At 41.5% G+C, this 23,310-nt stretch overlaps 1 protein-coding gene across 2 annotated transcripts in view; it reads right to left on the bottom strand.

Moving 5' to 3' along the window:
• Positions 1-2,926: 2,926 nt before the first annotated feature.
• LRP6 (LDL receptor related protein 6) overlaps positions 2,927-23,310 on the bottom strand; it is a 191,372-nt gene continuing 170,988 nt past the window's right edge. For both annotated transcript variants that reach the window (XM_084627378.1, XM_084627379.1), the window contains 8 exons: positions 21,335-21,544; positions 19,682-19,807; positions 17,280-17,516; positions 14,175-14,285; positions 12,085-12,315; positions 10,569-10,705; positions 9,253-9,350; positions 2,927-4,412 (listed from right to left, as the gene is read on the bottom strand). In XM_084627378.1, coding sequence (XP_084483504.1) covers positions 4,121-4,412; positions 9,253-9,350; positions 10,569-10,705; positions 12,085-12,315; positions 14,175-14,285; positions 17,280-17,516; positions 19,682-19,807; positions 21,335-21,544 — 1,442 coding nt within the window. In that variant the 3' untranslated portion in view covers positions 2,927-4,120. The remainder of the gene's footprint in view (positions 4,413-9,252; positions 9,351-10,568; positions 10,706-12,084; positions 12,316-14,174; positions 14,286-17,279; positions 17,517-19,681; positions 19,808-21,334; positions 21,545-23,310) is intronic.

Genomic DNA, 23,310 nt, shown 5'->3' with positions numbered 1-23,310 from the left:
AGCTCTTTGCAGAGAGGCAGGGTGAGCCTTCTGGATTATTAATTATTATTGGTGGGAGTGCAGGAGGAGAAAGTTATTGGCTCTGTTGATCAGGCATCTTCACATTAGCAAAGCTCTGTGTGTGTACATACAAACAGAGTTATATTTGGGATTTAGAACTCAGGAAATTGTAAATTACAGATCCCACAGCATATCCTTTGGTATAAATTGGTTCAACTGCAACTTCTATATTACCAAGTTTCATTTAATGCCTTAATATGTATATAGGTAGGCAGCTTGGCTGAATTTTGGATTCATGGAAACTAGAATTTTAAGATTTTAAAATGCTATCAGTAGGAAATAGAATTAAAATGTCCCATCAAAGTAGTTCTTTGCATATAAATCTCCTAGCTTTTAAAAATGAGAAAAAAAACATGCATGTTCCTTTTAGCATGCAACAGGATATGGCAGGTATACATTTGGAGAACCGCAATTCAAACATGCAAAGCTACAGATAAGTGTAGTGACCAGAATGTACACCTAGGGAAAACTATACCCATGTTTACTGGAATGGGCTATGTGGTTTTTAAAAAGCTATACCTTTCCCTGCCCCCTCCAATTCAACAAGATGAATTTATTTCCATGTGCAGATATTCAGCTACAGACATTCTGATGCACAGGCAGGATAAATTACACATGGTGCACTTGAGGAAAATGCCCCACTGTATATGGCTCTGATTCAGGAAGGCACTTAAGAGAGCCTAAATTTAAGCATGCATGTCAATGGGACTACTTAAGTGCATGCTTAATTTTCAGTATTGAAGCACCTTGCTGACTTGAAGCCAAATGTTCAGTGGACTTAAAACTTCATTTCTCAGTCAATTTCAAAGTAGCAAAGCGCTTGCTCCCTTATGTGGGACAGAGACAGCATAAGCCATGTCTGGTTGATGGGAAAGGAAGAGAGAGAGATTGTTCAGTCTCTCTGTCAAATCAGTCCTTGGCTTATCCACCAGGAATGTTCCAACAAGGATGTTAGTTGTGGTGACGTTTTTGTAATATGGACATCTACTTAATGGGAACTTCCTTAATCTTAAATCAATTTAAGATTTCCACTTTAGATTCATGTAAAATATCTATGATTGCAAATGTAGGTCTCAACTTTTCCAGCAAAATTCTTTGGTAAATCGGAACAGGAAAAGAGCTCATCTCCCCAATTGGTCTTCATCATCTGACAGTTTTCCCCCCATCATTAAAATAAAAGAAGCAGCGGCATATTTAAGTACATGCTGCACACAGTGAGAGCCACAGTTCAAATATACTTGGTCAAATTCTGCATTGACTTAAGTTCTCCCTCCCCCGCCCCGCTATTGACTTCAATGGAGTTGTATCTGGGTGCGAGTACAAAATCTGGGCATTACTGTCCAAAGCTAGAGAGCTAATTCTTCTTAAACAAATCCCTCCAGTTGTCAAGTTTAACAAGCATGTTATCTGTAGAAAGTCCTTGTAAAAAGTCAGTCTCAAAGAGACAGTCTGACGCTCCCCGTAAGAGGATACCACAGCTTAAGTTGAACCACCTCAGAGTTTTTCAGACAAACAAATTGGCACACTGAAGCATTCTGCAAGTAGAGACCATTGACATCGCAGTACAAGCACTTGGACTGAGATATAACAATGCAATATTCTTCTGAGTTCATTAGTGCAAGTTTCCACATGTGAACCCCACACGGAATGCTGCACATTTAAAAATGTAAACAATGTAGAAGTCTCAATGCTGATCAGCACCCCAGCCTCTGCTCACCCTCTCCCGCTCTTCATATAAATGGATTGGATTTCCCTTTATAGCTCACAATACCTTCAATATCCATCCTACTGGAGACCACAAGCAAGTTTCTTCACCAACAGGAAGAGCCAAAAATTTCTTAGGTACCTAGAAGACAGCTCAAGGTATCAGCTGGGTTAATGTTTATGCAAAAGTTAGTGCACCTGACCCAATGGTCAATTCCAATTGTCTGAGGATCATTCAGAATTTTTTTTAAATACTTTGCTTGAAAGCTTCCTTGGGTATCTTCAATTATTAGAAAGGTAAAGCAAGAATGCCAAACTTCATGGTTTCCCTTAAAGCTGAAACTGAAAGAGGCTCCAACAGTCGAGCTGAAATGCAGCACGGGCAAGAATCACTCAAAAACTTCATGAAAAGTATGGGATTTAAAACTAGAATGTTTTTAGCCTGCATCTCTTAGTAGAAACTGACTTTAACAGAGCAGTCAACCCATCTGGGCCTTATGAAGAGTTACTACACCAATGCTGAGCCCCAGTACCTCAATGCAGGAGTCCCTCAGTATCCTTTGTGAGGAGAGGTAAGATTTAGGGTCTGAACTTTGGAGGTGCTCCTGAAACTCCATTAAAAGCCAATGGGAATAGCAGATTGGTAACACATCCCAAGATCAGATCCATTGTGAGCTCCACTTGTTCAGGCTGTTGAACTCAAACACTGCACTGGAGTCAGGAAGAGTGAAGAAGATCATATGTTGCCCTTCAGTTCATGCAAACTGTTTTTAAAATGAATGCATACTATCCCTTTCTAATTGCCAAAGAAGCTAAGGAGATACAAAAATACAGGATGCTAATATAAAGTGATTTGGTTCAGAATATCTTAAAATCTGACATTCACAGTGGTTAATACTAAAGTATTAAACGCATGCCACGCAAAAGAGGAGGTATGTAGAAATCATATGGAGAAGACCGGCTTACCTAACATGAACACAGCATGAATAGTTAATACAGTAGGGAAAACATTTCTAATGATCAAAATTCCATTTCTTATAGATTGTGTCCCATCCTCCCATTGACAATGTTTAAATGCTTCCTTACTAGGAAATAATATAAATATATATATAAATGATTTGTATACTGTGATATTAACTATACACTGAAAGTATTGCAAGGAAACAGGATTCATTTACAGTAAAACTAGTAATTATGGTTAAATTTATAGTTTATAAATATGTTGTCTATATTATATGTGGTATAAAAATACTTGACATTTTGTGGGCACTAAATCAAAACAATTTTTAAGGGACTAAAACGATTCAGGTATATCCATATTACCCTTGTCGATTACATGAGAATTGGGCTGACCTGGTACAAAATGGAACCCTACGGTATCAGCTGAATAAAGAAACCCAAAGCATAACTTGGCACTGCAACACAAGGCTAATAAAAAACAGAGGATGAATTTTCATTGGCCAATTCTAGAAGTACTTTAAACAAGGAAATTTGATTTAACAATTTATTGTTAAATCCGGGGGGGGGAGGGGAGGGGGAGAGAAGCAGAGGATACAGGGGTGGAAAATGCAAAACAAATTAAAGACATTTTTAAAAGTGTACCCAACAAAATTACTGAACTTCCAGCAATGGAGAAAGTTTTAAAATGGGGGGAGTGATGCAAATGTAGGCAAAAAAAATTCAGATGCATTTTAATTTTTAAAATGTGTGTGACAATATATTCTAATATTTCATTATATTTGCACACACATATATAATAAAATATTATAACACATACAGTCACTGCTACGATTGCTGTATTCCTGTAGAAAACATAAAGCCCTTTGTGTAAGGTTAATATCTGTCCTGACTGTTTCTTCAAGTTTAACTTTCATTGCTGGCCCTCCATAGTTAATGTAGAGGTTATTTGGCTACTTCCAAGTATCTATGGTATGCTGCTCTGAGACGGACTTCTTTTTTAAACTTTTTTGGTATTGACGAACCCCACACTTTGCCTCACTGGACAGTGACGCGTCCTGGTCCTTCCATTTTCTCATGTGCTCGGTCACTTCACTGGATTAAGGCATGTTTTTTTTGTTCCATTTGCAAAAATAAAAATTTTGTACAAATTTCTATTCTTTTATACAAAAATTTCTTCTTATGGCACAAGCAGCAGATGCTGTTTAAGAAAATATATAAATATCCTTTTTTCTTCTATACAAATATCTCCAGTATTCCCCACCCCATTTCATAACTTTTAACTGTACACTGTCGTGCCTCCTCCCTCTCCAATAGCTCCCTCCCCCCTCCCTGGTATGGACAATTTGTATTTACACTTTTGTAGTGGAGGAAGTTAAGGAAGGGGGCGGAGGGGCCCTCATGAGGAGTCCGTGCAGGGGGATGGAGGCGGCGGGTAGAGGTGATGGGAATAGCTCCGTTCTGTGTACGGGGAGGGCGGACAGCTTTCATAGTTCTCCTCTGCCGAGAGGTACTGGCTCCTTGGCGTCGGTGGAGGGGGCACGGGCTCGGAATCATAGTTCAAATCACTGGTGTAGCCCTTAGTCACTGCTGTTGTGACCCGCCGGCTGGGGGCGTAGTCGCTGTCACAAACGTCTGTGCTGCATGGCGTGGTTGGAGGTGCAAAATGCCGGTAGCTGTATGGCCTGTAGCTATATAAGGACATTCATAGCAAAGATGTCAGCACTTAGAGAAACTATAAGCCAAAGATTCAGATAACAGAACACAGGGCAGCTGTACCGCCTCAAAGGGAATACTTATTAGCAGAGCTGTGATTTTTCAAAGTACTGCCAGCTCCAAACCGAGGCCCCAAAACCCCAGCCCCACCTGTCTGGGCACAACCACCCCAACATTTTTCAGAATTTTCGCGAATGGAAAAGCTGGAAATTAATTCATCTCACGTCAAAAGAAATGTTTTGTTCCACTTTTGGGCATCTACTTTTCTTGTTTAAATAAAAGCAAAGGAAATGGAAAGCTACATTAACAAGGGGACTTAACGTGCCATTCACAAAACCAAGGAGGAGGGGCCTAGTGATGGAGGTACAGCTGGTGGTGCCCCAGCTTATACCCAATAGCCTAGTGGTTGGGGCAGTCACCTGGGATGTGGAAGAGCCAGGTTCCAGTCCCTGCTCCCCAGGTCTCCCCTCCACCTCTGCCTTGTTTTTGAGAGTGGTGTCCAAGTCCCCTAGAGAATCTAGCCAAAAAAATTGAAACGTTGCTTTTCAGAAATGTCAAAACAAACAGTTTTGACGTCTTAATTTTTTTCTTCAACTGAAACCACTTGCCAAGATCAGCATCAATTCATTAAATGTTTCAGTTGACCTGAGTCTGCATTTCTCAGCAAAAAATGTCAAGTTTTTGCTCAGTCAAAATATGTTGCCCAGCTCCACTAATTAGCCATCAGCTTGGTCTAGACATCACAAAGCCTCAACCCTGGTCAAACAGCTACAAAAGGGGTGGGATTTGGGGGGTTTTAGAGGTTGGGGGAAACCAGAGTGTGTGGAGTAGATGTTCTATTTCCAGTATCCTCTGTTGATTAATTCAGCACTGGATCAGAGTCCACAGACAGAGAAGCTAGCTCATGCGACTGTTTTACTGCAGCCAGGAGACTCATCTCCCTGAGCAGCTAATGTAGCTGCAGTTCCCATGCGCTGCTATCTGAAAGAAGTTCTGAAGTGGGTGCAAGAAAAAAATCAAGTTGCACATATAGAGGAGAGCGACTTCTATTGCCCAAGACACTGAGGCTGTAGCAGCCACTATTGTCAGCACCTCTGCCCCAAAATCAAGATGGCCAATTTCTCTAGGTCAGTGGTTCTCAACCTTTCCAGATGACTGTACCCCTTTCAGGAGTCTGATTGGTCTTGCGTACTCCCAAGTTTCACCTCACTTAAAAACAGACATAAAAATGCAAGTGTGACAGCACAATACTACTGAAAAATTGCTTCATTTCTCATTTTGTCTGTATGAAATTTTAGTTCGTACTGATTTCGCTTCTGCATTTTATGTAGCCTACTGTAAACTAGGCAAATGTCTAGAGGAGTTGATGTACCCCCTGGAAGATCTCTGTGTACTCCCAGTAGTACATACCCCGGGTTGAAAACCACTGCTCGAGGTAATTGTCAGAATGTGAGGAAAGACAAGATGATCAGAAGCAGCAATAGGATATATTTTTGACTGGGAGAGAAAGTTCTAGAAACATCAAACCCAGCACCACATGCTCAGTATCATTAATGAGATTCAAATGTCACATCAGCTAACAGTAATCAGAATTATCGAAGCTGGTGCCAAGCTTTGATGTTGGTTTGCTTTCTAAGTTGCCAGTCCCTTTTATAGAGTTTTCATAAGGCCAGAAGGGACCACTATGAACATCAAGTCTGACCTTCTGCAGAACACTGGCCATGTATTCTCCTTTAACAGAAGATATGATTTTTGAGCCCCAATAATTTCATTATCCACAAGCCCATTACAGAGAACTTATTTTTGACAGAGATACACAACTCCCTCTGGTAGTCAACCAGTGCTGCTTGTGTGTCTGGGGTGGGGTGGGGTGGGGTAGGGTAGGGTAGGGTAGCGGGGCATGGACTATAGACTTGGAAAGGTGCTCCTTTTCTTTCATTTGTGGTAAAAACCCAAATAAATTAAAACATAAAATTATTACAGCAAAGAGACCAAACATCCATCTTCGGGGGAAGGGGAGGGTGTGCATTAACATTACATTAAATAAAAACAATGGGCAAAAGCTTACAAGTCTATAAACAACAACAGTGAAATAGGCCATAGTTTAAAAAGGGAGAAAAAAGGAAATATGTAAAAGTTTAACAGTGAAACCCCCCTTTAGCCTCACCCCCGACCCAAAACAACAAAAAACAAAATAGGAAGAGGGTTAAAAAAGGATTTAAAAATTTAAATATAAATACATATTAAAAAAAAAAAAAAATCAGAAACACCTCATTGTGGAATCAGAAATAATTATGTTGTGCACAAGCTAGGCTATGTATCCACGGTATCTATGCAACATTAGTCTCTCTTCTTCCTTTCCTAGGATTTGCTTGTCATCTCTCTCAAGATGGCAAGGCCCAAATGATATATTGTGTGCCAAACAAATTATTCATGCAGGAAACTTAAAATAGCATAAGACATACTCTTCTAGAGTGAATGGCTCTCTCACTATCTTTCTGGTGTAAATGATTTTCAGTAATAAAAGTAATGGGACACCAAGCTTATGCAAAACTTAAATAAGTTTTGGACAAAAACTGAGTGATGTCCCTCAATGATACACATTTGAGAGAAACGCTGCTAACATACTTGTTGCATTTTGTCTTAAATTTTTGGCCCCAATCCTTCAGACACTTATGCACGTGCTTCAGTGGGACTACCTTTTCAGGGCCAACATACCAGGTAGATCGGACCTGGGGTAAAGATCTGCCAACTGAATGCTGAAGGCCTCTCACAGTCCAAGTACGACTTCCTGGAGAAAATGGTGAAGATGACCAACATCGATGTTCTCACCCATGTTGCAAATGAAAAAAAGACCCATTGCTACAAAATCCATGGCTATAAACTCATAGCCAGCAATTACCACCCAAAATGGGGGCTGGCAATTTACATCAAGCAGGAGATCAACAAATATGTGGTTCTACCTCCTACATTGCACAAACTACCACCATCTCTGTGCGCATCGGCAAGCTAACCATCATCAATGTATATAAACCACCTGGTACACCATGGCCTCAACCAGCTCTGCAGAAGGTGCAGGACCTTGCTTATTTGTGGGCAGCTTTAAGTCACTACACACAATGAGGCTATGCTGCAAACAATCTTCCAGGCGAAGAACTGACACACTGGACTACAGCAAATGATATACGCCTCCTTTTTGATGCAAACCAGGTGGTCACTTTCCACTCTGCAAGATGGGGCAGAGGATATTGCCCTGACCTGACGTTCATCTCTAAAGAGGATACAGGGCACACCAACACCTATATGCCATGGATCATCCTCAATGACTTCCTGAACACTCAGGACAGACCCATAATGGAATTCAAATCCCAGTTCTCTACCCAAAACTAGCTCCAGGCTGGAACTTTAAAAAAGCAGACTAGGCCACTTTCACTATGATTGTGGAAAACACCATCTCCTGCATTCCCCCTTTTGACCATTTTACTGCACTCCTAATCTCTGCCATGAAGAACAACATTCTCTGGGGACACAGGTATACTCCCAGCTGGACTGCAAAGAGCCACAAGCTCCTCCACAAATATGATGAGCGTAAAGACCTAAAAACTGGAAATGCCCTCCTGGTGTCACGGGATGCAGCAAGGCAGAAATGGTGGCTTGAATGCGTAGAAGGTCTAAACTTCACACGCTGGAGCAGACATGCCTGGAACATTTGGGGGCTGCAAATCCAGCGCATGCCATTAGGTCACAGGTGAAAGCCAATGCCATCGCTGCTAAATGTTTGTGGACTTCAAAACAGCCAGCGAACAGACAGTAGTGCAGACAAGTCGAGCATCAGCTTCAGCTGGTGATGTTCACAGGTGCTGCACTGTCCCAATGGTCTGGGCCATTCAGAAGTAAGGAGATCGATACTGCCAATGCAGCCATGAAACTGGGAAAAGCAGCAGGAAAAGATCGTATCTATCCTGAGATTTTATATAACGTGGATCCACTGGCATGGAAATGGATGATGCAGCTTTTCACCAACATCCTGGTGACTGGTGAAATCCCCCAAGTGTGGAGAGAAGCCAAGGTCATTTTCTAAAGCCTCTGCTGTGACCTTCTGTATTAGCAAACATGGAACTTCCAGCTATCAGTTCAGATAGGGCCACGGCACGAGAACTTAGATGCACCAAAGATTACCCAGAACTTCCCATCTAGCAGGTTATGGATAACATATCCTAACATCAACTGAAATCGCGAAAACCACTGTGGACCACACATGACCACCTCATGTCTCTGGATCTAGCCAGGGAATGGCAAAGTATCTGGACCTTATCTACCGTTCCAAACAAACACATTCATACTGACCCAACAAGCCGCCCTCTTAGTTTTGACCTGCCATGCAAACTTTGGACCACATTTAACTGCCTCCGAACCACCCATGGGAGACGTGGCTACTAGATTAACAAAGACTCCCCGTCACGCGACTGTGCCGAGAACATCCAAACTATCGATCGCATCATAGCGCAGCCCCCCAAATATGGATTCAAAGGTAAACTGGATGATATCCATAATATCATGGGGGAGGGGAGGTTGAAATGGCTTATGGATCTATCACTGCATCCATAGCATGTTGCTCTGCAGATGGCATGTGCGAGACAGAGAGAGTGGGACTATGCATGTGATTAAAATTAAGCATCTGTATAACTGTTTGCAGGATCAGGGCCTTAGATTGTAAACTCTTTAGGGCAAAGACTGTCTTTTATTCTATGTTTGTACAGCACTTAGTACAATGAGGCTTTGATTCCAATTGAGGCTACTGTACTAAAAAATTACCTGTAGGATCTATGAGTGGAAGGACTGTTTGAAGAATAACCAAATTCCATGGTGTAATGTGAGCGTTCAGTAGCTGGTGATGGCGGAGGGTTCAAAATCTAAAAAAAAAAAAAATAAATAAAGAGGCATCTTTTTAAACAGCAACAAAAAACTTAAAGAGGAAGAAAAAATTAAATACAGCCATGATGCTATTCCTACCCAATATTAAAGAAAACACTAGTATGTAGTTCATGCATTTCCTTCTTGTTAAGGCAAAGCTCAGTACTGCACCTAGACAAAGCCATGGCCCCTTCCCAGCGTAAATTCCTCTCTATAATCTCAACATCCTGCGAACCTCGCTTGTATCCATTTCCATCTAGGCTATCACTAAGCTTGCCTCCTAAGCAGCTGACTACTGTTGCTATTTTGAAGCACTTAATGCTGAAAAGTAAACCCAAAGCAGGCAATTCAAGACTAGATTGCCATCAGATATACCGCTATCCTAGGCAAACTGACGGATGACTGCCACAACCAGTTCGCTGTTTCCAGTATTGTTATTTTGCTGCCCCTTGTTCTTTATATGGCTGAATGGATTCTGACTCTTAGAGGAAAGAGGATATTTCAACTGTAGTGAAATAAATATCCTAGGGGGAGTACGTTATGAGGCCTCCGACATCATGGTCAGCAGTTCAAATTCAGCCCACATTTGATCATTCAATTTATCATCACCTGATGGGCTGTTTTGTGCGTTATATATGAAGTAGTTGGTAGTATCAGTTGCTACTGGAGGACAAGATTACTTAGGATCTAGACTGTAAAGTCTTTTGGGCATGAACCGTCTTTCTGTTCTGTGTTCTAACACAATGGGGTCCTGGTCCATGACTGCAGCTCCTAGCGCTACGTTAACAGCATGAAAGCCACCATTGCAACTGGTTCTCCTGCAAGGACTGTGGATAGTAGACTCCCCTTTAGTGAGGATCCCTCCATGCCAAGTTGGAGGTGCTGCAGTGGGGTCAAAGGGGAGAAGTTTTTTTCTGCCTGTGCTGTATCTGTTCTATAGTTTAGGGCTTTTACAGTCTCTAGGTCAATCAGTCCAACACCTTTCACCAGCACTAAATCTACTAACTCTTTTCGTTTAGCAAGACATTCCTTTGCAGCTTTGGAATAGGGCATGCTGTACACACACATTTCCTTCCAGTTCACCCACTCCATATTCAACCAACCAACCAGATTTGTTAGACTAGAAATCCAAAACAAAACCCCTGCCAAACAGCTAACCCCAGACATGCGCGCTGCTACTGGACTGAAGGATACCCACGCATGGAAGTGCGACTTACTGGAGGGAAGTAAGTGCCCTTGGTGCTTGAAGAACTACTGGAGGATGCCCCCGTGACATGGGCTCTGTCGTAGGGAGGGCCGCTACTTCCGGCCATAATGCTGAGGGAGCTGATCACAGATTTACCACGAGACATTCCTAAAGAAGATGACAGACAGTATGTACATCAGTATTAAAATCTTTAAAGCAAAACTGAAGAAGGGATGGGGTTAAAGCTAAAATCTCTCTACAGGATACAGGCACTATAAACACATGACTCAAAAATAAATAAAAAATAAAGCTGTCTGCATTAAACAATCCTAGTCTCCTTAAAGGAAAAGCAAAATGAAGTTACTCAGGGAATAAACATGTTGGCTTAACATTCTAGCCACTGAACTCAGGAACCTGGCATGGGGCTGCATGAAAGCTTGTGCAAAGAGAAACTGATTCCTTTCACTTGAATGGCTTTGAAAGGCTTAAGAGAGAAGGCACTTCAGCACTCTCTCTATACTCAAGAATAAAACATTAAACTGATTTTGCCCGTCTCATGCGTGCGAGAGGAAAGAGGTTTTGTTCATTCTTTTCCACATAGTGAGTTTTTGCAACAAAGTGAAAGGAGACTAGGAGGGAGGCCTAACAAAAGGGGAAGATGCATGTGAATGCATTCCGGACTACAGCGAAAATTCTGCTCAAAGCTCCCTCTTATGAAAAGCAGCTCATTACAGGAAGGCAAAAGGGGCTGATGCATTGATATAACGCCATAACAGGTTTGCAAAAAGCATTTACAGGCACCTCTTTTGCTCCAGTTGGATCAAAATAAAGCAGCAAGAGTATGGATTTTATTAAAAAGACTTGGCACTGACTAATGACAGCTCATTATTTATAAAGAAACAGATACAGGAGTCATGCACATTAATTAAGACTAAATGCACTTTTGTGACCAGCCTTAGTTTCATATCTCATCGGATAGATAAGGTTACAACATATGGCTGCTGTTTGCATAATGCTGTTTAAAAGGGTTTACAGAAATGAGGCCATAATTACTCCTGGTCATTAAAGATCCCATAGAACTCTCCTTAAGCACACAATACAGGATATTTGTCCCCGAGACAGGGCAATTCCCAATCAACATGAGTGACTATATTCCATCTAAATTCTTGTTGATTTAATTCTATTTCCTGAGCCTACACTGCTGTGTAGAATTGTTGGTGCCATTACACTGGCCCCAGAAGAGGATGAATTTCAGTAGTAAAAGAAGTGATCCCCAGGTATGGGTATATACAATTACTGGTAGTTCTGCTTCTTGTGGATGACACTGTTAGAAATCAAAACAACTGAGTAATACAATTTAGAGGGTTAAATCCTGTCTTCCGAGGGGCAGGTGCCCAGAATTATGTACATGGTACAAACACCTACTTTGCTGGTGAGCACGCGCAGGAGCGTGCATTATAACTATATAGTGCCATTAAGAGGCAGGATAAGGAAACCTAAATTTTTTAAAATGTAGTTTTAAAATGCTTAGACATCTTGTTACTTACCTGGGAGAGACCCTGACAGAGAGCTTGGGTGAGGCACATAACCAAGTGGTACGGAGGCTGGTCCGTGCACCACATAGTCATTAGTCATTGTTTCCCCATCCCCCTTCATGCGTGGGCACAGCACCCTCTGGCAGATAAAGTACATTGCTCCAACCACAAAAACAGTGAGGATCACTCCAATGATCGAGCCTATGGTATTGTTGGCTTGTGGTGCTGGCTCCTCTGTTGTGTCTAAACGAGGAGAGAGAAATCAGATTCTGTAACTTACTTTGTTAGGTCCAACCACTTCAGACATGCTAAGTTTAGCATTCATGCCACTCTCCCCAAAACAAAAACTGGAAGTCTATGCTACTGAGCTTCCAAGCCACTTACAACAGCCTTCTAATTAAACATGCAGCGTGAACAAATGCCCACTAGGCACTAGGATGACATTTTTACCTGCAATTAAAGACAGCTACTTTTCACATTTGACCTAAGTAGCATATGAACCTAGGGCAAAAGCCAGTGTTCTAATTAATACCATTAACTCCCACTCCTCTGCTTCATGGCCCAGCATTCACTGATGCTGAATAGGAGAACCATGGAAGCAATGATCAACTGTGTCTTGTGGCATTTCCAAAGACACCTAACCTGCCCCATGTGCACTTCCCATTGATGGTAACAGCTACACCTGATCATCTGTCCTAGAAGTATCATCTCTGCAAGGCAGTGCCACCCTGAATTGTTATTACAAGCCCATCAGCAGTCAGACAGGGATGCCATTCCTGAAGGTACTGGACCGTAAGCAGTGATATTTCTCAGAACAATGGACAACAACCTGACTATGCCTTGAGACTCTGTGAAGACAAGCAGGTATCAAAGCATTTACCTATTCTATTCAGTGTCTTATATCACACCCATCTCCATGGTATCTAAGTGGCTACTCTTCAATCCATATATCCTTGTTCCCTGAAGTCTGCACCAACCCTTTAGCCAATCTCTTTGGCTCCCATATTTTTTCATCTCTGTAGATTCATTAGATAAGACCCTGTCCACATTGGAAGCAGAACAGAACTAGCTACAAACTTATCTCAGTGAATACATTGACCTAACTTCCCTCCTCCCTCGTTACAAAGAATAGAGAAGATAGGAAATGGGCTCAGGTCAGTGTAACATGCTGTATGTGCACGTTTGTGATAGTGGCGTCTGGCCCACAGGGAGGATAAGGCACCCTACTATTACTGCCAACAAAGGGAGATCTCATTTATCTCTGAAGTAGATTTAGGAGCTAAAGAATTAGGGGTCATTCTGGACATACATTTGGGGACATTCACACACACATTTGTGTGTTTTTATTCATTAATTGTGTCTGTTATGTGCAGTACATCAATTGGTTACAATAGGTGAGGAGATTTCCCATTTAATATTTCTAATAATGTAACAATGATGCCAGTGAACTTTAAGGCTGAAATCTATTCTGTTTGGCGTGTAGTTTTTTTTCTAGGGCCCTGGAGGATTTCAAGGCAGGCACGCCCAAAGGATATTATATTCCATAAACCATAATCTGCAACTATAAACCAAGAAGAGAATTACATAGGCTTTAGGCACAAAGGAAACTTTTTAGCATATTTCTATGTGCAGAGAGACAGGAGCACTCCTAAGGTTCTTAAAGTACCTCTTGTGAATTCTATGGCTGAGAGAACCATGAAGCAGAGCAGAATGGTTACAACAGCCTCAGGACATTTTGAAGAGATTCTTATACCACAGAAGAATGCTTCCATCCATGCACACAAACATATTATTAAGCAAGAGTTCCAAATTTTTTAAATTTTTTTTAAAATATAAGGGGCAGAATTTAACTGTTTTGAATCTGAGACACATCATCAGAATAATATATTTTTAACTCCAAAAAGAGCTGCATGTCAATTAGCTCTTCCCATGATCCCCAGGCATCAATTATTGGGCAGCAGGTGAGGCAGGAACACCCACCTTAAAATTAATGTATGTGGCTTTAATATTGGGTTGTGAGAGCGAATCCTAACTCACTGAGGAGGTAAACAATCATCTTCACTTGCTGCAACCATGTCTCTGATCCCAGATTATACACTTACAGCATCCTTGCTCATCGGAGCTGTCACTGCAGTCCAAGTTGTGATCACATTTCTTGTTTTTCCCAATGCACTGGCCACTGGCGCAGCGGAATTGATCGGTTAAACAAAGCACTGGAGGGGGGGTAAAATGTCCAGAAATGTTCAATGTCACATACTCAAGAAAACAAAGACAGGTGATCAGGTTCAGTAGGAGGGTAATACAGTGATAACCTGAGAATGTTGTTTCCTATTTGCAGGGTAATAAATTATAGTATCCTGGGCTGAATGAACTCAGAGGCAGAAGGCAACAGTGTTTATAGGAAATAAACCCAGGATAAAATTAACAGGAAGCACACAAGTTATAATTACTATTAACGTTATCCATTAAATATTTGAATTTTGAATGAGAGAAAAGAATTAAGTTATAAAAACTTGTCAAGCTGCTAAAAGATAAAGTTATTTCTTTTCAAAGAGGTTACAAATTCCTTCCAACACTCATCAGACCCTTCCTCTTCCTCCCTCTTTCCCCAGCCCTGCCTTTCCCTCCCTCTAGGTCAGCAAATTGCTAGACCATTGGACAAAATATTTTTGTTGACATTTACATTTTAAACCTGAAGTGGAAGACAGAGGAGGGGGCTGGAACTCTCCCAAGTCAGAGTGTAAACATGCATATGTGACCATTAGTCTGGGGAGAAGGGCCCTCCAGTGAGGGAAAGGAGTTAAAAGGGTTTAATTTACAAACAGGTTTGCTGCGCTTGATATCATCATATTCTTTGCTTTTGTTATATTTTGCTCTGTTTCATGTAAGTTTGGGAGCTTTTTCTTTAGCTGAGATGAGCGAGAAGTTGAACCAGAGGTTTTGTGGCTAGCAATCAGCTTGAAAATTCAGGGTGTAGGAACCAGTTTAAGGTACAGCATTATGGCAGACTAACACAGTAGAAAGTTATGTATAGTCATTGTGTGGTTCTGGAGAAAACTAAACTGAACAATAATTATCCAAATACCTGCACTCTAGGTAATAATTGCTGTCAACTGATCAAAGTACAACGTTTCATATACTGTATGGTTGTAAAATCACTGTGCAGTGATTATGTAAATATCAATAAGCGTGCAAGGAATTGTAAGACTAGGGTGTGACAGAGTGACAATATCTTGTCATATCCCAAACAAACCTGACAGAATTAAGATAAACTTAATTCAATAAAGTTAAACCTTATTGAATTAGAGTTAGTATCTTTGGGGTACATTGTATTAAAAATGCAATGATGTATGTGCTATTGTAGAACTGACTGTATCTTTTCTAGTAGGGAGGGGGGAATGCTAGTGAAAGCTGTTGGAGAGATATGCATATACTAGTTCATACTAGACTCTCCAGAGACCAACAGACAAAGAGAAGACTTTTGGTTAAAAAACTGAGTTTAGGCTGACTAAGGGGTCTTCTTCCTGATCCAGCAAATGGACAGGAACACTGGTTCACAGAGGGGCCCCAATCCTCATTGGAGGATTGGAAGGCCTTGGCCTACCGAGGCCTCATAAACCTGTTTGGTTGTTCTGAAATGAAGCTCTGATGAACTTGTAACCACAAGGTAACCCCTAGGGTGGGGTGATGCCTGGTAAGCTTATTAGAAGGTTTGCAGGCTCTTTTATTATTTTTAATATGATTTCTCTGTAACACTTTTTACCTTAAGAATAAAGCAGGCTTGCTTAGAAACAGCTGTGTGATCACTTAAATCTGTAGCAATCACTCTGCTATCTATCTCTGAAGAGGAAGCAAGCAGATTGTCCTTGCTGGAAATGACATTATCCTTGCTGGAAATGATATTGTGAAGGTAGGGAACTGTGCAGCCTGGAAACATGCCAGGCAGAATGGAGTAAGATGTGGGTCTCTGCCCAGGAAGGCAACATCTAGGGAGCTGGAAGCTAGGAGTTGGATGCCCTTGTTGAACCACTGAGGGGAAATACAGGTACAGCTTCCCTGAATATTGACATATCGGAAATACTATTCTTATTTTCATTAGTAAATGGCGAGCTTTCTTTCTCACACTAATCAGACAGGACAACGCCGTATCAGTATGATGTTTTTTAAACCACCTGAAACTTTGCAGCCAGAAGTTTCTCATCCTAGAGACAAGTTATCAACAGAATCAGAATCTAATGATGTGAAAGACTGGATGGCATGGCAGGACTGGAAGTGGATAGGGAGACTTTCATTCCAAACCAGTCAGCTTGTTGAAATCTGGCCGAGATCATTAGTTTCCTAAATCATTCCCAACTGAAGACTGGCTTGGGGCCTGCATTCTCAGCCCTCGTCCTAGCAACTGACTTTAAAGCAGTCCCTTCAGATTCAGAAGTTTTTAAGGCCTCAGAAGAGGAAACTGATTGAATGGATGTGCGAAAATGGCTATCCCCTCACGCTCAGAAGCAGCCCCTCCAGGCCGAGGCTGAGACATACTGTCAGGGCAGTCAGATGGAGGAGGACAACTTGCGTGTGTTACACTTGTTTTACTGACACAGGACTTCAGACTCCAAACTTCCAACCAACATGAAAATTCATTTAATTTACAAAAAAACCTCAAACTACAAAAATCGGAGGCTGTTCACATTTGGCACACTAGTATCACTTCTTTGCATGCTGCCTTTTGTTGGAGTTTGCAGGTGGAGGACATCTCCAAAACTCTCTCATCCATCTGCATTCTCACCCATCCATACTCACACCCACTTTAAATTCCATTGTATTCAGATATTATATAATAAATTAATAGTAATCTCATTTTCCCACAGTTTCCATTAGTCAATAAGAAGCATTCAAACAGCTCTCTCAGCATACAATTAAACACAAAACTAAGTCCAATGCTTTGAGATTTTTAGAGCTTGAAATAAAATATCATCTCATTCTTAAATGGCATCAGTAGACCTCAAAGTGCTTTACAAAGGAGGTCAGTTTCATTATCCCCATTTTACAATTGGGCAAATTGAGACACAGACACTTGCCAAAGCTCACAGAGCAAACAAGTGACGGAGCTGGGAATCACATCAAGATCCGCTGGCTCCTAATCTAGTGCTCTATCAACCAGGGACCAGATTTTAAAGGTATTTAGGGGCTTAACTCCCAAGCATCCACTATACCTTCACAGTTCTTTTCATCTGAGTTGTCCTGGCAATTTGCCTCTCCATTGCACCGGAAAACGCTGTCTATGCATTGTCCGCTTTCACACTGGAACTGGGAGTCTGAACAGACAGGGCAGTTCTTTTCATCACTATGGTCTTCGCATTCAGTGAATCCATCACAGCGCCAGGCCACTGGGATGCAGTCAATCTCCCCCGTGAAACAGGTGAATTGCTGAGGGGAGCATGTTGGGGGTTCTTTTAAAAAAAGGAAACAAAAACAAACCCAAAGGAACACATCAATAATCCATGTCTACAAGCAGCACATCTTAAAGGAGAGAGGTGGGAGAACCCAACTCTTCGACAAACATACCCCATGCAAGGTATTTTTTTCCCCCTCAGTGATTGGTGCAGCTCTGAGCTTCATATGCCAGAGTGCAGGCTCATGTAACTGGAATACAATCTGGCACAAAGAGAGGACGAAGAAACATATGCATGCAAAATTCAAAGGACAATTCTCCACCAGCACAGTATACCCTTCCCTTGTACTTCATTAAGTCTTCAAAGGTTTTCACTTGAAGTCAACACACAGAGAGTGTTTCTCTTCCTCTTTTCCCCCTTTCCCGCAATCCCACTGTGTGCACAAAAAATGGCTCGCTTTCTTTTTAATGTTCAACAATAATTGTATAGAAAACATTAAAAGGATATAATGTGCTGCAGATGGATGTGCTGTGACTCAATGTCTAGTTATGTGCCCTCTATAACTGTGTTCAGCCAAACTTGTTTTAGAAAGACAAAAAAATTGCTCCATCAAGTCAACTCCTGCTATCTCCACACAGCTGTTAGCAGTTATTTAACATTTACTACAGTAACTGTTAATCTTATGTAGTAAGCGTTCATTTTTTTTTTTTTTTTTTAAATGAAGAGGCCCTTTTTTGGCCTAACATTAAATTTGCACTCAGAAAATATCTGGATTATGTTAGTTCTTTTTTCCACTGTGTGACCACATGTCGCCTTGCTGGCTACAGAATTGCTCAACAAATCCACTCAAAATGTCAACAGAAAGAGAATGAAGCTCCTGAGCTCTCCTCTACTTCCCTCCTTGAACCAGCAGGGCCTGGCCAGAGGGGCAGCATCTTCCATTGCTCTAGAATGACTCTCCCTCTCCACCTCCAGCTGCAGTTTGGAGTGGTGTGCATGGGATGACTTTGAAGATGGAAATGAAGAGGAAGAAGGAAGGATAGATGGTACACAAAACAGAAGACCCCAGAATCAGAATGATCGACAACAATTTGGGGAAACAATTTGCTATTTTAAAAATTCAGTGCAAGAATTGTTGATCCTCCACCTCTTGTTTTCAGAGTGAGAGAGAGTGAGTGTGTGTGTGTGTGTGTGTGAGAGAGAGAATTTAGCAGAGGCAAGAAGTTGACAAATCAGCACCCTAGAGACTAAAGTCCTCTGTTTAGCCAAGGATCAGGTACAATGAAGGCAAAAGAGGTTCCGGTTCCCCTCACAGTACTCTGCCTAAATTCTCATCTAGAAGAGCCACCTCCAAGCCCCATGGGTTAGTCAGTCCTTGGCCTCTGCTGAGAATACCCCCAAGGGTGCTAATTACCCACCTCTAGGGTGGTGCCAAGGAGTAGACTGAAAAACTCATTTGTACTTCCTGTTTATATTTATTGCAGAATTATGAGCCCCTAAACTGAACCTGCCTGAGGTAGTTACGACAATTTTTTCTATCAAGTGTTAATCAGGGCTTTGAGTCTTACTGTACCCACAATGATTTTTATTTTTCCAAGCCACTTAGGCAAGGTTCACAAAAACAGTGCTCTGTGCTCACTCTTTAGCAGCAGCTAACTTAAAAATACCTCTCGCCAAGAGCTATGTGTTTAGCACTGGTGGTCCTGGGGAAGCCACACAAAAGTGTTGTAGTGTGCTTTAAAGTAGCAGGTTAAACAAAACCAGCTCAATTAATTTCAGCTGTTTTCAAAGTCACCTGTGTGTCAAATAGAAAATGTCACACTAACGAAGGTAGGGAGGGGGAAACAGCTCAGCTTTCTCAGATGGTATTACAAACCACTGAATTTAAAAAAAACAACCTGAAATAACTCAGTGTCCTTTTAGTTACTAAGGACAATGGAAATCTGTATCTTGAAAAGCCTTCTTGCCTCAGAGTTAATTAACACCACTCACTGGGACAGGTTAGTTGTGGAGCTATTGAAGAGACCAAAATGGTATCCAGATACTCGGTGTGGAAAAGCATTGTTCAAGACATCTTATGCAGGAAAGCTCATCCCCTCATGGCACTTACCTTTCCCCCTCCAGAACTTCTCCCAGATTGAGGATTGTGGCTAACATGAAGGCCGTCCTAACCATATGTTAGGGGTTCAACTAAGGAAATGCAGACAACTGGAAGGACTTACCTCCACAGGATAGTTCATCCTGAAGCAGAACAAGGTGCACTGGACAAGAACACCGGGTTGTACCGTCACCCTTCACAATACAAATGTGCGAACACCCGCCATTATCTTGAGAACAAGGATGCTGTCCTGCAATTTATAAACAAGATCTTTATGCAATATAACCCCAAACCCACATGCCTGGTTGAGATTATTTAGAAAGAAGAAACTAATTAGTAAAGCTTGGGTAAAAAATAATCCAGATTTACTTTTTCAGGCCCTGATCCCATAATGAGCTCAGATGGGGTAGATCCCCTGCAGTGGGGCTCCTCATGGACACAGGAGGTTCACCTGAATGGAGCTCATTATGACAATGGCCTGCCTCCCTTTCTCCCTTCCCAAATGGAAAACCTTCGAGACAAGCAGCTCCAGAGTATTTTTTTTCCTTCACAGACATTTATAATTATTTGTGATCTGAAGCATCATAAAAAAAAATCACGCAGTGCAACCTTTTAAAAACAGGAAACAAAACCTAAAGGTTTGTTTCTTGGGAAAGGTGGAATTAGTTCTGGAAGAATACAACAAAGGTGCCTAAAATTTAATACTGCACTCACTTGCTCTCTCTAAGCCAATAAAAAAAAAAGCAAACTTTTCTGATTTACAAAGCCTGAAGTATTTGCACTGCCTCCAAAACTCAAATGAATATGATCTAGATAAATATGTCTTTTCATTTTAATGTTTAATAAGGATGCCCTGTTTCTTCTTGAAATTCTTGACAGATTTACTGTGATTAATGGCAAACAAAGCTAGTAGTCGTCTGCTTTAATTAATATCCCCAGACAGTTTCCTGAAAAAATTCTCCAGTTCAAAGCATACATCATACTTATGTTAACGTGATTGCTTCCTCTATGATGGCTGTGGCTCCACTTGGCTGCACCCAGCCCCAGCCAACCCCCCATTCATTTCAAGTTAGGAAAAAGTTTGTGCTCTTGAAAAAAAAAGTTTAGAAACTATTTGAGTGTATTTACTCCTGGTGAAAAGGGCTGAAGTTCTCTAAACAGACAAAGCATGTGGCAGGTTAAGCTTAACTACTCTACCCCATTAATGTGCCACAACCCTGATCCAAAGGAACCTCCTCTAGGACTAAGATGGTATTTTAGTCTCTATATCCACTCAATCCTTAGTGTCTGTCATAGGACTACCTATAAGGTTGCCCATTAGGGTATGTCTACAATGGAGCTGAAAGGTGTAATTTCTAGCTCAAGGAGACCTGCACTATATCATTCTGATCAGGATCAGAACTCAAGGCAGCTAGCCCCTCCAGGTGCTCACACCACCATGGCTTCCCTTCTCTTTAGTGTGCCAGCTCAATCAGAGCTAAAGTAGGTATGTCTCCTCAAGCTGGGAATCACACCTTCCAGCGCCAGTGTAGAGACATCCTCTGTGACAAAACGTGATAGTGGTTTTTGTTATGGTCTCCTGTCCACTGGGAGTTGTGCTGAGAAAACTCCACACAGGCCCCTTATCAGCCTTTTGGCCACTACTGATCTGGGGTGGATTTAAATCAGTGACATAGGAAGAAATGTCTCCCTATGCCATTAATAATCCCCTGTTGCGCCACTTCCCACCCCAACCCCACACCCCCAATTGCTTCTTGCTAATAGGGATGGTACTTACTGTATTCCTGGATGTTTAGTTCTTTAACTGCATGTATGTCGCTGAGCTGTGCAATACGAGCCTGGACTTTCATACGTCCTTCTCGACCAGTCATGTCGATTTTTTCAATCATTTGTTGTTGCTTGTCAATCCAGTACAGCCAGTTTTCAAATACTGTCAGCCCAACGGGTTGCAAGATATTGGAGTCTTCTAAAACTATTCGATTTGCCCCTTTGGAAAGGAGGTTGTGGTTTAACAATGGGAAGAGACCAAGATATCATCATGAACACATTTTACATAGATGTAAATAAGCATATTACACATGCACGCACGCACACAGTCGTATGTCCTCAATAGTTGTCTGGATTTAAATTCTGCAGCCAGATCCCCAATATACACAATACACCAGCGCAGGGAGTGGAAGCTCCAAGGTAGCTTCAGGGAAATGCAAAAAAATGGAAGGTGTTTTTAATTTTATATTACAGTCAGTAGTATAGTGAGCATAGTACCACTTGTGTTACTTTGATATTAAATTCAGCTTTACGCTGACTCAACTTTTTCATTTTGTACTGCAAATTGTACTGTACTGATAACTCACAACTGCATTCTAGAAGCAGCTAGATGTTCCAACTGCTGGAAGGGTATAGAAAAAGTGGGTATAAGGCATAAGAACAGCTATACAGGGCCAGACCAATGGTCAATCTAGCCCAGCATGCTGTTTTCCGACAGTGGCCGATGTCAGATGCTTCAGAGGGAATGAACTGAACCAGTAATCACTGAGTTATCCATCCCATTGTCTACTCCCAGCTTCTGGCAATCAGAGGCTAGGGACACCCAGAGCATGGGATCGCATCCCTTACGTTCTTAGCTAATAGCCATTGATGGATCTGTCCTCCATTAACTTATCTAATTTTTTAACAACCTCATTATAGTTTTGTGCCAGGGCTTGCCCAGGCTGAGCCCAGGCATCTCTAGGCTTGGTGGTTCATAGCCCCAGCATCTCTGGGCTTGTTGCATCAGTTATGAAAGTAAGAAAAATTGCTTGAGCCCTGGCACCTCTTTCATTACAAATTAAGTACTGAGTGCATTGTGTGAAGTACTTCCGTTAGTTTGTTTTAAACCTGCTGCCTATTAATTTCAGGGGACCCCAGTTCCTGGGCATCGTGAAGGGGTAAATAACTCGTCCTTATTCACTTTCACCACACCAGTCATGATTTTATAGACCTCTATCATATCCCCTCTTAGTCGTCTCTTTTCCATGCTGAACAGTACCATTCTTTTTAATCTCTCCTCATCCAGAAGCTGTTCCATACTCAACCATTTTTGTTGCTCTTCTATGTATCTTTTCCAATTCTAATATATATTTTTTGAAACGAGGTGAATAGAACTGCACACAATATTCAAGATGTGAGCGTACCATGGATTTATATAGAGGCAATATGATATTTTCTGTCTTATTATCTCTCTCTTTCCTAATGGTTCCTAACGTTCTGTTGGGATTAGGTTTTCCAATGTGCATTACTTAGCACTTATCAACACTGAAGTTCATCCACCATTTTGTTGCCCAGTGACCCAGTTTTGTGAAATCCCTTTGTAAATCTGCTTTGGATTTAACAGTCTTCAGTAATTTTGTATCATCTGCTAATTTTGCCACCCATTTACCCCTTTTCCCAGACCCTTTATGAATATGTTGAACAGCACTGGTCCCAGTACAGATTCCTAGGGGACACCGCTATTTACCTCTCTCCATTCCGAAAACTGATCATTTATTCCTACCCTTTGTTTCCTGTCTTTTAACCAGTTACTGATCCAGGAGAGGACCTTCCCTCTTATCCCAGGACTGCTTAGGTTACTTAAGAGCCTTTGGTGAGGGACCTTGTCAAATGCTGGTACTCTTGATCACCATTGTTTTTTGACCCCATCAAAGAATTCTAATAGATTGGTGAGGCATGATTTCCCTTTACAAAAGCCATATTGACTCTTCCCCCAACAAATTG

Source organism: Lepidochelys olivacea (genome assembly GCF_965140295.1).
Source record: "Lepidochelys olivacea isolate rLepOli2 genome assembly, chromosome: 1".
Classification (NCBI taxonomy): Eukaryota; Metazoa; Chordata; order Testudines; family Cheloniidae; genus Lepidochelys; species Lepidochelys olivacea.
This window is presented reverse-complemented; position numbering and strand designations above follow the sequence as displayed.